Source organism: Phascolarctos cinereus, unplaced genomic scaffold, assembly GCF_003287225.1.
Source record: "Phascolarctos cinereus isolate Bilbo 61053 unplaced genomic scaffold, phaCin_HiC Scaffold_4;HRSCAF=312, whole genome shotgun sequence".
Taxonomy (NCBI): Eukaryota; Metazoa; Chordata; class Mammalia; order Diprotodontia; family Phascolarctidae; genus Phascolarctos; species Phascolarctos cinereus.
The window spans coordinates 377,544,547-377,562,615 of NW_027555847.1; the positions used below are offsets into that span (position 1 = coordinate 377,544,547).

General features: G+C 41.8%; 1 protein-coding gene across 1 annotated transcript in view; it reads left to right on the plus strand.

The window, feature by feature from the left end:
• The window catches only part of LOXHD1 (lipoxygenase homology PLAT domains 1), a 280,858-nt gene that overhangs the window by 114,473 nt on the left and 148,316 nt on the right, over positions 1-18,069 (plus strand). The window contains 5 exon segments of the mRNA XM_078151940.1: positions 2,143-2,229; positions 2,693-2,828; positions 9,438-9,598; positions 11,457-11,511; positions 11,514-11,616. Of these exon segments, the coding sequence (XP_078008066.1) occupies positions 2,143-2,229; positions 2,693-2,828; positions 9,438-9,598; positions 11,457-11,511; positions 11,514-11,616 (542 nt within the window).

The following is an 18,069-nucleotide window of genomic DNA, read 5'->3' on the forward strand; positions in this document are numbered from 1 at the left end:
TTTTTTTTAAGCAAGAAGGATCCAAATTAAAGTCTGAATCTGACTTTTTTTTTTGCTAGGCAATGGGGTTAAGTGACTTGCCCAGGGTTATACAGCTAGTAAGTGTTATGTGTCTGAGGTCGGATTTGAACTCAGGTCCTCCTGAATCCAGGGCTGGTGCTCTATCCACTATGCCACCTAGCTGCCCCTTGAATTTGACATTTTTTTTTAAAAAATAGAATTTTTAAGAATACTTTTTACTAGAACTATTTGTTCTTAACTTATAGAAGGCTAACAAAGGATTTCCTAGTTTGAGGACCTATTCTGGTGATTAGATAAAATGACTCTCAAACGAGGCATCAAATCAGGCCAAGGGGGCTGGTTCCAACATGCGATGAAGCTTAGAAATGTTTATTATCCAATGAGTATAAAACCCTTGCAAAATACTCACAGGTAAACACTTTCAGGGCAGTGCCATTAGAAGTCAGCCACACTTAGATTGTTCCTTTGATAATTCATCACAGAGAATTTCTAGGTCATCATTAAACTAAAGCCTTGAACTAGAAAGCCCTCTGTTCACCTAGATGGTTCATCTCTAAACCTCAGTTAGAACCTGGCTGAAATGCACCTTCTGCACAATGTTTTTCCTGATGCCCCGAATGAGTAATATCTTTCTTTCCTTGAATTTCATGGTGCACTTGATTAATTTGTGCATACGTCGTATCCCCAAGCTCCATGAGGGCAGAGACCGTGTTTTATTCAACTTTTTTTTATTTCCTCCCACGCCTAGCACAGTGCTCTCAACGTAGCAACCACAGAACAAATATTGGCTGAGTGAATTAATGAATGAAGGAGTTGGAATTAGGGTTAGAAGATCCCTTCCTATTAAAAAAATGCTCTAATTCTTCTTGTGTGTCTAGTATTCTGAATCAAGGACATCCAAGTTAATAAACTCCCCTACCAATGTAATCAATGCACCTTCTTTGCAACATTTTTTGTTGTAGAGAGAGTTGCTTAACAACAATAGACAACGAACATTCATTAAACACTTACTACATACCAAGCATTAAGCTTACTGCAGAAGATGCAAACAAGCACAAAAAAAAAGAGAGTCCCTAAACTGAGAAGAGTATGTTTTAAGGAGGATAACACATAGAGAGCTGAAAAGCAGAGTTGGGGAGAAAAAGGGTACATTAATGAGGAGGAGTGATGGTGAAATCAGGAGACTTCCCAAGCATGGCTGGGAGGGAAAGAAGCTTGGGGCATTGAGAAGTTAAGGGTCTCACAGTCAGTTCTGTGTCAAAGGTAGGATCTGAAATCAGATCTTCCTGACTCCAGGGCCAGCTCTCTGTTACACTACTTCTCCACCTTAGACACTTAGATGTTCAGTGAATTGAATGGACTCCAAGTATATGGTCTGTGAGTCAGTCAAGTATTTATTAAGCACCTACAATGTGCTAGGTACTATGCTAAGCTGAGGACACACAAAAAATGCAAAAGACAGTTCCTGTCCTTGAGGAGTTCACAGTCTAATGGGGGATACAACATGCAAACAACTATGTAGAAACAATCTGTATACAGGAGAAATAAGAAATGATGAAGAGAAGGAAGGTACTAGGATCCTTCCTGTAGAGGGTATAATTTTAGCTGAGACTCCAAGGAGACCATGGAAGCCAAGAGGTGGTAATGAGGAAGGAGACTATTCCAGAAATGGGAGACAGACCACGAAAATACCCCAAGCAGAGACAGGGAGTAGAAGCCAAGAGGTCAGTGTCACTAAATCAGAGCATATGGGGTAAGGAGTAAGGTGCAAGAAAAAATGAAAAGGGAGGAGTGGGGCTGGTTATGAAGGGCTTTGAATGCAAAACAAAGGATTTTGTATTTTACCCTGGAGGTAACAGGGCGTCACTGGAGTTTATTTAGTAGGGTGGCAAAAGGGTTGGTCCTGGGCTTTAGGAAAATCACTCTAGCAGCTGAATGGAAGATGGACTGGGGTGGGAGGGAGACTTGAGGCAGGCAGGCCTTCAACAGTGCAGAAGCAAGGGGATGAGGGTCTGCCCCAGAGTGGTGGCAGTGTCAGAGGAGAGCATCATCTTTACATCAGAGACAAGGCTTTTTGTCATTGTTTTATCCTCTCAAGGGCCTTTGGTCTTTTTCATACAGCTTGAAATCCCAGATCTTGGGAGATTTTATAAGATCAGAGTTTGGCATGACAGTAAGATTCCTGGTTCTGGATGGCATCTAGTAAAGGTGAGAAGCGGAATCTTGTCCTTCAATCTCTATCTCCATGGGTGGGGAAAAAGGCAGGAAAAAACTGGGATCCCTTTTAGTGATCCCACCCCAAAGGTTTGCCAGGTACTCATCTGTAGCCCCAGGAGTGGGGAGGAGGGCTAGGTGGTCACTGAGGTCAGCCTGTATCAGAATAGAAGGTATCAGACTCACAGAGGGGAGGAGGGTGGAATGACTTCCCTGAGGAGAGCCAGGGGATCAGACCACAGATGCTCCATCCTTGTTTCCAGAAAACTACGGGCCTCTGACAGGGATGGGGCAGAAGAGTCCCTCGTCCCTGCCCCTCTCCCACGACTATCCCTACAGCCTCCTTAGGGGGTAATCTCTAAGACCAAACTCAGCCTGTCTTTGTTAGGACAGCAGAAGGGGCGCGCGGGCATGTTTGGTGCTGCTTCACCGAGTCCGGTCCATGGCATCTTTCCAGATGACGCTGTTGAATTCCCTAACGAAGGACAAGTATAACTTCAACTGTAACCGTTGGCTGGATGTCAATGAGGATGACTATGAGACGGTGAGGGAGCTTACTGCAGAGGGCCCGACAGTGCGCAGGATAATGGGAAGTGAGTGCTGATCCCAGCTTCTGGGATAGGACAGACCTTGCTGAGAGGAGGGTAGAGAATTCTTTGTTTTCCTCTGAGGAGTAGGGGTGACCCAGAGCGCCACTGAGGGGTGCAGTCAAGAGCCTGTAAACCTGATCTCTCTGTACCCTGAAGTCCCTATCTTTAAATGCCGTAATGTTTGGGGGCCAGGAAAACCAAAGCAGTCTGGAGGAGCGTGCTATCTGGGGGGGGGGTGGGGTTCTAGGGCACATGAGAAGTTCTAGCTAGACAGATCTAGGCTTCCTCAGAATGTCCCTAGATTTAAAAATAGGAATAAGACCATATACTTAGACAGAACTTTACTATTTCATAAAGTAAAATCCTAAAATTGGAATCGAAGGACCTGGATTCAGATCCTGGTTCTGCCACTAACCACCTGGGTGGCTGCCAATCTCGTTACCTTCTTAGGCTCTAGTTTCCTTTATTATGAAATTAAGGGATAAGTCCTAAAATTTAGAATTCTGGACCCAATGGTAATTTCCCCCTTTTATTGTATTAGTAGAAATTTGCTTATGCTTTTACATATCACACCCCAAAAAAGATCCCTTAGGAGCTGAGCAATGCTGCCTTGGTGCAGGTTACCCCCTGGTCACCGGCATAGGATCACAGATTTAGAGCTAAAAGAGACTTCAGAAGGAACCTGGTCCAATACCCACATTTTATAAATGAAAAAAAAACCATGCAGCTGATTGCGTGATTTGCCCATGATCACCCAGCTGGTGTCAGAGATAGGCTCTTCCTGAGTTCAGCACTCATTCCACTTAGCCACAGCATTGTTCCCCTCAGAAGAGTGACATGTGGAAGCTTATGCTCCTACACTGTGTCCATGATCATCCGAAACCCTCTGTGATGTACTATCCGAATGGATACTATGTGCAATCACACTTTGCCTTTACCTTTTCCTAATTATCCCTGGCCTTTGCTAATTATTAATAGGGCTCACCCTTGGCCATGTGTGTGGGGCTATCAGTTCTGCTGATTATAGCTGCCCTGGGTGTGACCACTGGGGCCTCTCTGACATTCCCTCTCCTATTGCCATGTCCATGTAGTTCTTCTTCCTTTCTCCCAGGGCAGGGCAGGCTCAGATCCACACAACTTTGAAGTCAGCCTAGCCTTCCTGATTATTTCTCCCTTTCTATTGCCATCACTCAAAGACATGATTATCATTGTGAAAATTTAATTCACTATGACAAGATAGTGAGGCACCTACTTGGAGGAGCTCTCCAGTACCCACCAAGGCTAGTACCTACTCTATCTATATATAGGGCCAGCTCTGGGGTAAAGAACGAAGAAAATAGAAGGTCCTTAGCCTTAAGATTTCCTCATCAAATAGGAGAGAGAGAAGCAGAACAAAAGCTATATCCCTTCAACATCATGTGGGTTAGGGGGTGTGGTATCCCCATGATCTGGAAAACCCATGTAAAATTTTTTGGCCCTCCTTCATACCAGAGAAGAAATCTCTATTTTTTTTTCTTTTTCTCTTATAGTGTGTTTACAGCACTTCATTGTAAAATTTTGGTTAAATATTTGGTCATAGGCTATGTTGTACAATACTATACATATATTTTATGCATTTCTGAGTTTCTAAACTTTTTCCGTGTCACCTGCTGGCCTTTGGGAGTGTCATCTGTGGCTTCTGCAAAACTCCCCCCAAATTCCCATTTAATTTCTTACGCCTAACTGTGACATATCAAAACTGCAGTGGGGAAAATGGCGATTTGGAAGGGATAACTATGCATATGACCAGCCCTTCACCTCCCCCCCCCCCAAAAAAAACCCACAACAGAATCAAAGAAAATACTCCCTTGGGCAAAGCCCAGTTACCAACTGGAAGTCTCTCTGTTTAGGAGATGTATTATGCTATATAGAAAGAGGTATTCAATTTGGAGTGGAGGGGACCTGAGTTTGAATCTCACCTCAGTCACTTACTACCTATGTGACTTCGAGTAGGTTACTTAGTCCTTCTGGGCCCCAGTTTTCTAGTTTCCTCATCTGTAGAATAATCAGGCTGGCCTAGATGACTTCTAAGTACTTTCCATCTCTAAATCTATGAATAATAATCTGATTTCATATCTACTTTTTAATCCTAGGGGGATTGAAATGTTATGGAATGTTATATTAAATAAGATGTAATTAGAAGGTGAATCTGTGTGTGGGGGAGAATGATGTTATAACGTATTTCAAAGTTGAAAGTAAGGAATTTTTGTGTTAGCTAATATTCTGCATTGTTCATATAACTGCTACCCTTCTCTTGGGGTCTGTTGCTCAAGAGGCTTCACAAAAGAATTAGATTTCACATATTTAAGGGATGTCTACACAGTTTAACTAGGGAAACTCAAGGGAACCCAAAGAAGAAAGCATGGGTAGAAAGGGACGGTGTCCAGGTACTGTAATGGGGCAGCGGCTAAGTCTGCCAACCTTACCTATGCTGAGACTGGATAATCTATCTAATGAGAGTCTATCTCCTATGCACAATGGGGCCAGAATGGACTCTGACAAAGTGTGGGGAAGGGATGCCATCAGAGATGTCTCAAGAGAAGCTTGAGGCACAATGATATCAGGCTCTAGCAGTAGCCTAGTAGGAGCTCATTATGGTCTGGTGAGAGGCTGATTCCAGGGCATGATGCATCCTTATATCAAACTCTCAGTAGGATTCCTGGGTCCATCTTCATACCATGCCTAAGGTCATCTCAGGAGTTATGGCAGTGAAGGGACTTTATAAAGAAGAATGGGAGCCTACTTAGGCATGTTTCTTTGGTTTCCTACCCCTGAGGTCACAGGCAAAGATGGACAAATCAATTAAGCAACTGGAAGCTTCTATACTAGAAGGTTCCAGATGTGGAAGATGCTACCCTGGGGGGAGGTATCCAGTAAAAAGACAAGGCAGTATGGAAGATGAGGAGACTAGGCAGGAAGAAAAGTTGTGGCTAAAGAAGACAGAGACAAATCACTTAGAAAATTCCAGACTACAACACTCTCCATCGGCACAGACAGTCAAGAATTGACCTTGTAGATATACATTATTTTACGAGATAGATTGCATTCCAGCAAAAATGGCTAAAATTCTCTAAAACAAACCCCATTTGTTCATTGACCTCTCTTTTAAAAATCAAAGATACATTTTTATCTGAAAAATATTCCCCAATAGATTGAAGTTAACACTTTTGTCTAGGAAGGGATTAAGATATGGCCAAGTTATGCTGGGTTTTGAGGTACATGAGTAGGCCTCTATGTCTTCTGGGGGTTCTTTGTCTATTTTGGAGCAACTCCAGATTAATTGGCCTCTGTGGCTTCCCTGTTTGGAACAGAGGGATTTCTCCCCTGCCAGGGAAATACTTAACTACACACTCATAGTTCCCAGAACTCAGCTATTCTTCTCTCTTTGTCTGGTTATTTATGGCAGCTTACAGAGTTTGGCTGCAATCAATTTATCCACCTAATGCCCCCATATAACACACAAGAGAAGACAGATTAAACATTCCTTAAGTTTGAAACTTGGAATTATGGAAAATCAATCAGTATTCTATTCTGCAGATTCAAATTGCAGCGATCTAGTTCACTTAAAATGAGGTATGAGTATAACAGTATTAAGAGACAACATAGTGTAATGATAGAGAACTGGTCTCTGAGTCAGTAAGACCTGGGTTCAAATCCTTCCCCTAACAAATACCCTTTCCGCTCCTCATCTGTAAAATGAGAGGGTTGGGCAAGATGGCTGCTGTGATCATATCAAGCTCCAAATCTATGCTTCTTTGAATTACAACCATACATGTATATATGTATGTAAGTGTGTATGTATATATGTATATATATATGAACATATGTATATATACATGTGTATCTGTATGCTGGAAGGGTTTCAGGAGTGATTGCATTGATTAACACAGGCTTTAAAATATGGAGGAAATATTTACCAGCTCACAGTTTATTTTCACCCTTCCTTTCCCCAGGAGCCACCCAGATAGTAAAATAAATGAAAGCAGCATCCTTTACTGCTTGCCCAGCAGAAGTGATTACTCCCCATAGACAAGTAGGCAAGAGACCATCGGATTTGAATATTAGATATTGCAGGTTAATCAGACTACACTGTAATTTTTTTTAATTAAAGCACAAATAAGAGGTTCTGGTACTTACCCATCTGTTTAAAATCTTTTCCTGGTAAAGCCTATCAACATAATTATCTTTAACCATCTGCAGTATCATTGTCAGGGTATAGCTTTGGCCAAAGGTGCTAGGGATCCATATGGGATCCCAATAAGAAGAACTACATGCTCTTTGAGAACTTCTGAGCAGATGAAACTTAGACCACTTGAACAAAGATCCTTCCTTGTTCATGTTTAGAATGGGTGTGTGGCCAAGGGGATTGAGTACCTGTTCACTACAGGTAAAAGAGCAGAGACGGTCCTCTACAAAACCGTGGCAAAGTTTGTTTTGAGCACCTATACTTCCTCCCTTCCACCTTCCCAGACTTTCAGCATCCCCTTCCTCTCTCCTTACCTGGTAACCAAGAGATTTTTGGTGTTTAGAATCTCTCTGGTCAGTAACATGGTAAGGTATTGCCTCCTTTCCAAGGTTATTTGTTTTTTAAAAAGAACTTGGAAAAGATAATACTTAATCTCAAGGGATAGGAAGAATGATGAGATTTCTGGCACTGTGACAGCTTGCTGAGGAAACTGTTTCTGGGCAATGCGGCGCACCCACTCAAATCACCATGCAGCTGACCACTTAATCTGTCTATGCATGAGGGTGACTATAAAAGCAAAAGTCGATTGTTGTTTTTCATTACTTGAATGTTTACATTAGTGCCAAACCCTGTGCCATTTGGCCACAGTAGAACTCTGGCCAGATGAATGAAAGTCAAACTCAGCATTTTAGCGTTCCTCACTTTGTGCAACCCCTATGAGCATATTTTCCTGAAAAGTTACATGTAAATTGAATTTTTTCATAAATAGATTCTGATTTTCTTGTTGACACCATTCTCATTTCTGAAATGTTGGATTGTGTTTCATCTATGACAGACCTTCAGTGCACATGGCTCTTCAACATAGCTACATTTAATTTCTCTGTCCTCATCTCTTCTACCACTACCAACTTCTTATATAAAGACAATATTTTATTGAGCTGGCAAGTGTAGGTGGCAGCACTGAACTGGGAATCAGGAGATCTTGGGTCTACACTTGCTACTAACTGGTTGTACAACCTTGGGCAAGTCATTTCCCTTCATGCAACCTCAGTTTCTTCAATGGAAAAAAGGGGATTCCATGACCTCTTCAGGTACTTTCATACCCTCAAATCCCATGATTCCAATTAATGAGAGTTAGAAATTTATATGTAATCAAAGGGGTCTTTCTATTTAAAGGTATCCCAAAACATGAAATTTTTTCCCACTGACTTAGTACAAAGATAGAAATTTTCTTGTGTCAGGGTTGTTAAAAGTGAGGTCTAACAAGAAAAACTCAATTCATTAAAAGCTTGAATCAAATATTTCCTGTGAATGCAGAAGGGCTCCTTACCATCCCTGCATCCAGGGACAGACCCCTTCTTTCTGCCCCCTTCCCAAACTTGCTGACAGTCATTTGTTGGGCACTGCTAAATGCTTCTACCTAAGAGCCAGACTTCTCTTTGAATGCACTGATTCTTATGTAGGGGGGTTGTTTATGGGGGCGCGGGGATACCACTTTTCCATTTTTTTTCCTGTACCCCACCCCTACTCTACTGAGGAGGAGTTAATTGGTTTCATGATGTCTCATTTGTTTCCTGGAATCTCAACACAAGAGAGCAGGTCAGAGGGTATAATCAGCCCCCAATAACAAATTAAAATAGCTCTTTTGACACAATATGCTGTGCTGATCTTCCCAGTGGGCCCACACGGTTCTTTGTGCTGATGACTTCTGTGCCTTTAGCAAAGATTATTTCACAGTTTATTTAAAAGTGACCGAGAGGACTGGGGAGCGCTGTGCCGAGTGCCAACCTCATCTATAGCACAGTTGGCTTTTTTTAGAAAGGCCAAACAATGAGAACTGGGAGGAATATCTTTGGAGCATAGCAGCAGCCCGTTGAATGAATGTATCTCATGCCCCTCTTGCCATCCCCTTCCCCCTTCCCTATTATCCCTTCCCTTTCTTCCTCAACTTTTATTGCATACCTACCATGTGCCCAGCCTGTGCTAAATACCACTGGAGAATATATGAACAGCAAAAGACTGGCTATTTTTCCACAAGGAATTTATAAATTGGTTGGAAAGACAGAACAAACACATAAGAAACAACTGGAAAAAAAATACATAACTATGTAAAATCACAAAGTAGAGTAAAAATTAGTAAGTCCTAGTCAGTCCTGTGTGCACTCAGAAAGTGGGAAGGTGAATGTAGGCTAGAGGTGATCAGGGAAGGTTTCATGGAGGAAATAAGAGTTGATTTGGGACTTGAAAAATAGGGAACATTTGGAGAGGTGGAGGGAATGGGAGAGGGAAGAATGGTGGGGGTGGGGAGAACTCTAGGGCAAAGGCTCTTGAGAAGGGAAGGCGAGGGCTTTTCCACAGAGCAGAAAGAAGATGATTCACTTTGACAGTGGTCCAGTATCGAGTGACGCTGTGTACAGGGGACATTGAAGGAGCAGGGACAAATGCCCGAGCTTTCGTCTGCCTCTTTGGTGACGCCGGAGATACCGGGGAGCGCACCCTGTCTAGCATCATCTGCAGGAACAACACTGATATATGTCAAAAAGGCAGTGTAAGTATCATAATGTTCTCTACTCTCTTCTTCCCAGACTGTCCCTTCCTCCTTGCCTTTTAGAATGATGTCATTCTTGTTGCTGGCTAAGATAAGAGGGACTGAATCAGATTCCCTGGGTAGGAAGAAATCCCACTGGAAGCAGCCACTTTGTATACCTCAGTAGAGTGTGAATTCATTGGAGTTTAGGATTACAGATGTGAAGCTGAAAGGGACCCCAGAGGCCATGTAGTCTGATTCCCTCATTTTACAGATTAGGAAACTGAGGCCCAAGGAATTCAAGTCACTTATTCAAGTTCACACAGCTTGCAAGTGGTATCCTATGGATTCAAATCCAGGTCCTATAGCAACAAATCCACTCACTTTCTACTGCATCATGCTTCCTTTTTTTGTTGCCTGTTAGGAGAAATTAAGGGGAGGTAGAGGCAAAGCATGCAGGATCTTCTGAACTTGAAAAGGAAAATGGATTTGAGAGAAAGGGAACTGGCCTTGTTCACTGGCAGAGTAGGTGTCTGCCTACTTGATGTTATTTTGAAGAACTCTATGAATGGCATTTGCCCCCCCCCCCATATTTCTTCCTATCCATATAGTCTAACTAGGGGCTGGGAGGATCTGAAGAGCTTTTGGAATTATAAGCACCATAAGAACAGGAAGCTGGGTGGTGCTGGGTAAAGGATGCGGAATTTAGAATCACGTGATCTCAGTTTGAATCCTGGCTGTACAACTTATTCCCTATATGGCCTTGGATGAATTATTTAACATCTCTGTTCCACAGTTTCCCTATCTGTAAAGTGGGGGGGAGGGGTTGGCCTAGACAGCCCCCAAGCCCCTTCCAACTCTAGATCTGAGACCTTAGATGGGAGCCTAGGAAGTATTTTATCTATAAGATGGACTACTGGCATTACTCTGCTTGTGTCTTAGAACTGAGAATGCCCAATGTGCTTTAGAAATGGGGGCTATTTATTATATAATTAGAACCCTCACCTCCCTCCTCCTTTCCCCATCTCCCTTCTCTTTAAGGATACCAAAGGGGAAAGGAACAATCACTAGGGGTGGGTGGGAGATGAGAATGTGATGGAAGACCTGTGGAAGACTTCTCTGAGGGCTGGCAACTTTTCTACATGCCTCCTGTGGGCAATTTTTTCAATCTGTAGGGATCTCTGATGTTGTTGGTTTGGGTCCTTGAATTTGAAAGCTTTATTGACTCAACACATCATCTTTGAAAGTGGCTGTAGCAAGGGGGGATCTGGGTGGCGCAGTGGATAGAGAACCGGCCCTGAAGTCAGGAGGACCTGAGTTCAAATCTGGTCTCAGACCAAATACTTGACATTTACTGGCTGTGTGACCCTGGGCAAGTCACTTAACCCCAATTGCCTAAAAAAAAAAAGTGGCTGTAGCAGAAAAATTTATCTCCCTTTGGCCACCCTAGTGCAAGACCTCTCTGAACCAAGCTAGGTCAGCCCTTGGTTACTATCACCAGGGTGATACTGATAGCCTTTGCTGGGACCTGCCAGAGCTTGGGCTCTGCTGACATCATCTTAAAGAACCCAAGATTCCCTCCACACCACAATGAAGTCTTAAATAATAATAATAACAATAACAATATTATAGCTCACATTAATGGTGAAAATGTTAGGTACTGTGACAGATAAATGGGGGAAATGCTTTGGGGGAAGAAGCCCTTCTTGGTATCCCTCAACTCACACCATGTAAGTGGCTGATTATCCTTATGTGTAAGGCTATCCTTAATCATTAGAACTAGTTATTTTCCTTTAGAGGCTGGGGGAATGAGATTAGAGGTGGACATAGAAGGATAATTACAATATAATTTGCCCTGCTTTTTTTCTCCTTGGATAAGGCGGATGAGTATACCATTGAAGCAGTCACCCTGAGGAAGGTGAAAAGAGTCAGAGTTGGCATGATGGCAAAGGAGGGGGCAGCGGCTGGTACCTGGAGCGAGTGTTAGTGAGAGAAGAAGGGCAGCCAGAGAGTGACAATGTGGAATTCCCTTGTAACAGGTATGAGAACCCCAACCTGTCCTATTGCTGAGTTTTTCTGTTCCTCAGGAATAAGAGCTGAACTTCTGGTTCCACTGGTGTTGAAAATTCCTGAGTAAGGAAACTTACTCTGCTAGAGTAGGCTGGCACTTTCCCTGCAACATATAGTCTCAAAGAGATGCCTGGAGCCCTGAGAAGCTGAGACTTGCCCAGTGTCACATAGCTCAGCCAGTATGTGTCAGAGACAGGATTAACTAGGAAATGGGCACACTGGGTTTTTTCCTAAGCAATTGTTGCAGAGCTATTTCCTAGATGATGCCCACTCATGGCAATTACTAAGGCTCCATGATTTTGGAGAGGTACAGGAGATTGAAATTGCTGTTTGGACCAGGCAAGGAGGCAGCAAGAGGAGTATTTGGTGATAAGTAGCATCTATCTAAAACCATCAGCCAGCATTATATGTAATGGGGATAAGCTAGAAGCATTTCTGGTTAAGATCAGGGGTGAAAAAAGGATGTCCATTATCACCACTGGTAACTGTGCATACCCTTTGACCCAGCAATACCATTTCTAGGTCTGTATCCCAAAGAGGTCATAAAAATGGGAAAAGGACCCACATGTACAAAAAATATTTATAGTAACTCTTTTTGTGGTGGCCAAGAATTGGAAATTGAGGGGATGCCCATCAACTGGGGAATGGCTGAACAAGCTGTGGTTTATGAATGTAATGGAATACTGTTGTTCCATAAGAAATGATGAGCAAGTGGACTTCAGAAAAACCTGGAAAGACTTACGTGAACTGCTGAGTGAAGTGAGCAGAACCAGGAAAATATTCTACACGGTAACAGCAACCTTACACGATGACCAATTTTGATAGACCTAATTCTCAACAATACAAGGGTCTAAGACAATTAGAAAAGACTCATGATGGAAAGTGCTATCCACATCCAGAGAAAGAACTATGGAATCTGAATGCAGATCGAAGTACACTATTTTCTCTCTCTCTCTCTCTCTCTCTCTCTCTCTCTCTCTCTCTCTCTCTCTCTCTCTCTCTCTCTCTGTGTCTTTTGTTTTTTTTCTTTCTAGGGGTTTTCCCCTTGGGTTCTACGTCTCCTTTACAACATAACTAATGTGGAAATATGTTTAATAAGATTGTACATGTACAGCCTATATCAGATTGCACACTGTCTTGGGGAGGGGAAGGGGAAAGAGGGAGAGAAAATTTTGGAACTCAGAATCTTTATAGAAGTGAAAGTTGAAAACTAAAAATAAATAAATAAATAAAGATTTTAAAAAATAAACTCAAAAGTACTAGGTAGCAAAGCAAAATAAAAGTGTAATAAAATTAGAATCTGTAAACTATGTTTGAAAAAGAGGAGTGTTTGTAGAGGAATTTGATGTAGTGTACAGAGCTCTGGATTTGGAGTTGAAAGCAGTGTTGCTGCTTACTAACCTATAGGATTTTGGAGAAGTCATTTCCCCTCCCTAATTCTTAGTTTGGTATAAAATGAAGATAAAATGACCTCAAAGGTCTCTTCCAGCTGAAAACCCAGTTAAGTATTTGGTTCTGCCTGACAGTATTAAAAAGGACCTGAGGCCCATTATGATCCATCACAGCTGAGAACTTTGCCTTCTACTTCAATTAAAAATCTTAAATCATATACTAAGAGCTCTGTCTTCTCCCCTCCTCACTTCCCATCATATCACAGCCAGTCCCATTACAATGGAAGCCCCTTGAGGGCAGGGACTGACCTTTTTCTTTGTTTTCATAACATAGGGCCTAATAAATGGTAGGCTCTTAACAGAGGCTTGTTGACTGACAAGTTATTTTACTTCAATTTCCACTTCTGGAAAATGGGGGGTAAGTGGGGGTTGGATTAACTGGACCTAGCTGGAGAGCTTATGTATGACCTGTGATTATCCAAAGTGGCAGCTGAGTGTCCAAGGTTCTACAATGTGCCTTTATTCAGAAGCATCAAGATGCTTTAAAGAAACCGAATTTTTGTATCTTGATGTGAAGCATGGGGATAGTATTGGCCAGCTTAGGACTGAAGAGGGTTTTAAAAGACATGGGGAAGAATACAAAGTGGCTCAGTTGTAGGCTGCATATGGGTACGTGTGTACGTGTGCCTTTGTGAGCTCAGGGAAAGAGTAATAAATTTGCAGCCAGGCTGTTATGTAGGCTAATGTATATAGCAACATCTCACTCTCTGAAATTGGGCAGAAGTGTTCTGAGCTGGAGGGGAAATGCTAGATTTGGAAAGGACTATTAATACCACAAGAGCACTTAAGTGAATATGGAATGACACGTCATGCTTTGGGCCAGGAATAGTTTCCTTTCACTGGGGGACAGAGGCTGAAAGGAGAGGTTCTTTCTAATAGAGAATGGGGGCTGTGTACTGATTTCCTTTCTCTTTGCTTTCTCTACCAAAACATGGCTGGTCAAGATTTGTGCTCAGCTCAGAGATGTGGGAATCCTAGTTATCTTTAGGTTTGGCCTTAGGACTAGGTGAGTGTTAGAAACCTAAGAGACATTATTTGACGGGTACTGAGTGGCAACCTCCCCCCTTTAAATATCTTTCCCTCTACTTCACTAACATGTAAAATTCTGTTCTTAGAGATTCATTCCTTTGAGTCTTGATGGCTTTTCAGTTTTCTGGAGTCATCTGTGGAAATAGTGATACTCCAATCCTCAGGAGAAGTAGCACCTTAACCCGTTATACCTTGGTAAGAATTAGTTGGCAGCCAGCTGAAAGTAAGATCTGAAAGAAATAAAGCATTTGGTGGTGATGAGGAGTACAGGAGGGCTGGGGAGTCAGGCAGGATTTAGTTTTGCTGTTAGGAGATTGTAAACTATGATTGCAGGGACCATGTCCCGTGTATATTTGTATCACGAAATCAAAGACTGTTAACATTGTCACAGGGGGCATCATCTGATACATTGTTACAGTTCAGGCATCATCTTGGGTAGGGGTTCTTAACCTTATTTTGTGTCATAGATTCCTTTGGTGGTCTGGTGAAAACTGTGGACCTTTTCTTAGAATATTTTTTTTCCTTAATAGTATTTTATTTTTCCAGTTACATGTAAAGATGGTTTTCAACTTTCATTTTTGTAAAATTTTGAGTTCCAACTTTTCTCCCTCCCTTCCTCCCCTCCCCCCTCCTCAACATATTTCCACATTAGGTTGTGAAAGAAGAATCAGAATAAAAGGGGAAAAAACCCACGGGAAAGAAAAAACAAAAAACAAAAAGTGAAACTAATATGTTTCCGTGTACATTCAGACTCCATAGTTCTTTCTCTGGATGTGGGTAGCATTTTCCATCGTGAGTCTTTTGGAGATGTCTTAGATCCTTGCATTGCTGAAAAGAGCTAAGTCTATCGATGTTAGTCATCGCACAAAGTAACTGTTACTGTATACAGTGTTCTGGTTCTGCTCACTTCATTCAGCATCAGTTCATGTAAGTCTTTCCAGGCTTTTCTGAAATCCACCTGTTCATCATTTCTTATAGCAAATAGTATTCCATTACTAGAATAATGTTTTTGAAAGCTCAAAATAAAATACATTGAATTACACAGGAAACTAAAGGTTAGTGAAAACAAAGCTCCTGTTTTTGTCGCATCCAAGGTCATGGATCTGAAACCCAAGTTGAGAACCTCCAATCTACTACAACCCCACTTCAATGAAAGATAAGGAAACTGAGGCCCTGAAAGAGCCCAAGATTAGAAGTAGTAAAGGTTGGGCAGGTAGGTAGCACCATTGTGCACAGAGCACTGGGCCTGGAGTCAGGAAGACCTGAGTTCAAATCAGACCTCAGATGCTTACTAGCTATATGACCCTGGGTAAGTCACTTCACCCTGTTTGTCTCAATTTCTTCATCTGTAAAATAATCTGGAGAAGGAAATGGCAAACCACTCCAGTATCTTTGCTGAGAAAACCCTAAGTAGGGTTATGAAGAGTTGAAAATGACTGAAACAACAATAACAAAGATAAGAGGCAGGCCTCCAGGGCCCTGGTCTTCTCACCCAAAGTCCAGACTTAGGAACTCTTGTCACTAGTCCGTGTTCTCCCTCAGGACTTAAAATAGAATGCATGGTGACTAGGAGATACTTTATATACTTGTTGAATGCATAAATGAATTTTAGGGATGAGAGGCATCCCCATATAAGGAACAGATTAGTTGGTATTGAGTCAAAAGATCTATTATGTTCAAGTCCCAAGACTGCCATTTACCAGCTGTGTAACTTTAGACAAGTTCCTTCCCTAGTCTGAGCCTCAGTTTCCTCATCTGTAAAATGGAGATGATAATACTTGAATGATATATTTCATAGAGTTGTGAGGAAAATGTTTTGCAAACCTTAAGACAATATGGGAATTCAAGCTACTTAAGCTGGGTTACCAAGCACTCTGCACTATGGACTGACAAATAGTAATGAACTTTCAGTTATGAACCTCATAATCAAGGAGTTAGTTATCCCTCCCATTAAGAGCATAGTTAAGTTTTGATGGAGGTGATCTACCTCTCCATGTATAATCCTTTAGGGAATAGTATGGAAGTAGGGTAGGAGGGCTCAAATAAGGGAAAAGTCTTTGGGGGCCTTTTTAAAAAATTTACATAGGCCTCAATACACTTGAGGGATAGAATGACCAGATACCTCAAGTCTGTGAGACTGATCTTATGTTGTCTCAGGGGGCATATAGCTCTGAGTAGAACCAACCAGCTGTGGTTTGCTGGAACTGTGGGACTGACAGACAGCTAGGATCACCAATCATTCCAATTATGCCCAAATACAGGAAGGATCTATGACTTCATCAGGGAAAGGGAACTCTCAATGTAAGAACTTTTTCCATCAATACAGATCACCACCCCATCACCTAGCGAATTGCTTGGGATAAAAAGAGGCAGCTAAGTGGCATGGTGGATGGAGTGCTGGGCTTAGAATCAGGAAGCCATGAGTTTATATTCTGTATCAGACACTTATTTATATATAACTCTGAGCAAGCCACTTAACCCTTCTCAACCTCAGTTTCCTTATCTGCAAAATGGCAGTGATAACAATAGTACCTCCCTCATAGGCCTATTGTGAGGATCAAATGAAATAAGATGTATAATGTGTTTTTCAGACATTGAAGCAATCTATAAATGATAGCTATTATTATGAAGGGACTTGCCCAGGTAGGATTTGAAGCCAGCCTTCCTGACTCTAAGGTCAGAAGTCTATCTAGCTCATTCCAATTATGTAGCTGCATAAATCATGAGAGCTGATCACTTAAACCAAAATTGTTGAATGAATGAGTGAATTTTGAAGGCAAAAGGCATCTTCATATAGTGACGGGATCACTTGATAGCAAGTCAGAGGATCTGTGGTATTCAAGTCCCAAGACTGATATTTACTAGCTACTTCACTTGAGACAAGTTACTTCTTGTCTAATTCTATCAGAATTCTGCTATTAAGTGTGCAAATATAGCCCAAGTGTTTTTTTTTTCTCTTACGCCTCTCTGCCTATCCAAATAACACCCATCCTTCAGGATCCAGCCTATTTGATCCCTGAAGCCTTCCTTCCATGAGTGCTCCAGCTTACACAGATCTCCCCCATAGCACTCCCTGCCTTCTTATAACACAGTTGTATAGCATCTTATATTGATGTCTAATTACTTCATATGTGGTGTGATCCTTGCTGGTCTTCGACTGTGACCCTCCATCCCCAGACTCTAGGTTTTCACTGGCTATCCCCTCATCTTCATCTCCTGTCTTCCTTCAAGTCCCAATTAAAATCAAACTTTCTACAGGATGGCTTTCCCAGACCCTCCAAATGCTAGTGCCTTCTCTTTGTTGATTACTTTCTCCTTTGTTGATTACTACTTTGTTGTTTACTTGATTAACTTGTTTGCATGTAGTTGGGTGTGTATTTCCTCCCCTATTAGACAGGAAGCACCTTGAGGGAAGGAACTGTGATGGTTTTTTTGTTTGTTTTTGTTTTTTTTGTCCACTTAGTATCCTTGCACTTAGCTTAGTGCTTGGAACATAATAGGTACTTAATAAATGTTATTGATCACTCTTTCCCCATTGTGAATGTAATAATTACTAATGACAGCTTATGTCACACTTTGAAGTTTATAAATTGTTTTATACAACAATTTCATTTCATCCTGTCAAAAACCCTAATGGGTAGTAGACGTATTACTATTCTTATTTCACAGATGAGGAAACTAGAGACTATGAATTGTCTAAGTCACACAACTAGTAAGTGGTAAGGTGGATATTTGAAGCCAGCCCTCTAGCTTGAGCTCCAGAGCTTTTCCTGCATTTCAGCTGCCTCACCTGGGGCAAGAACCCCATTTTATTCTTTCTAGTATCCCCTAGCATATGGCTGAGCATGCCATAAGTGCTTAATAGATGTTTAATGAATTCAAATATTCCAGTGACTCTTCCTCCCTACTTCCCTTCTTTCACTCATACCATTTCTTCTGCCA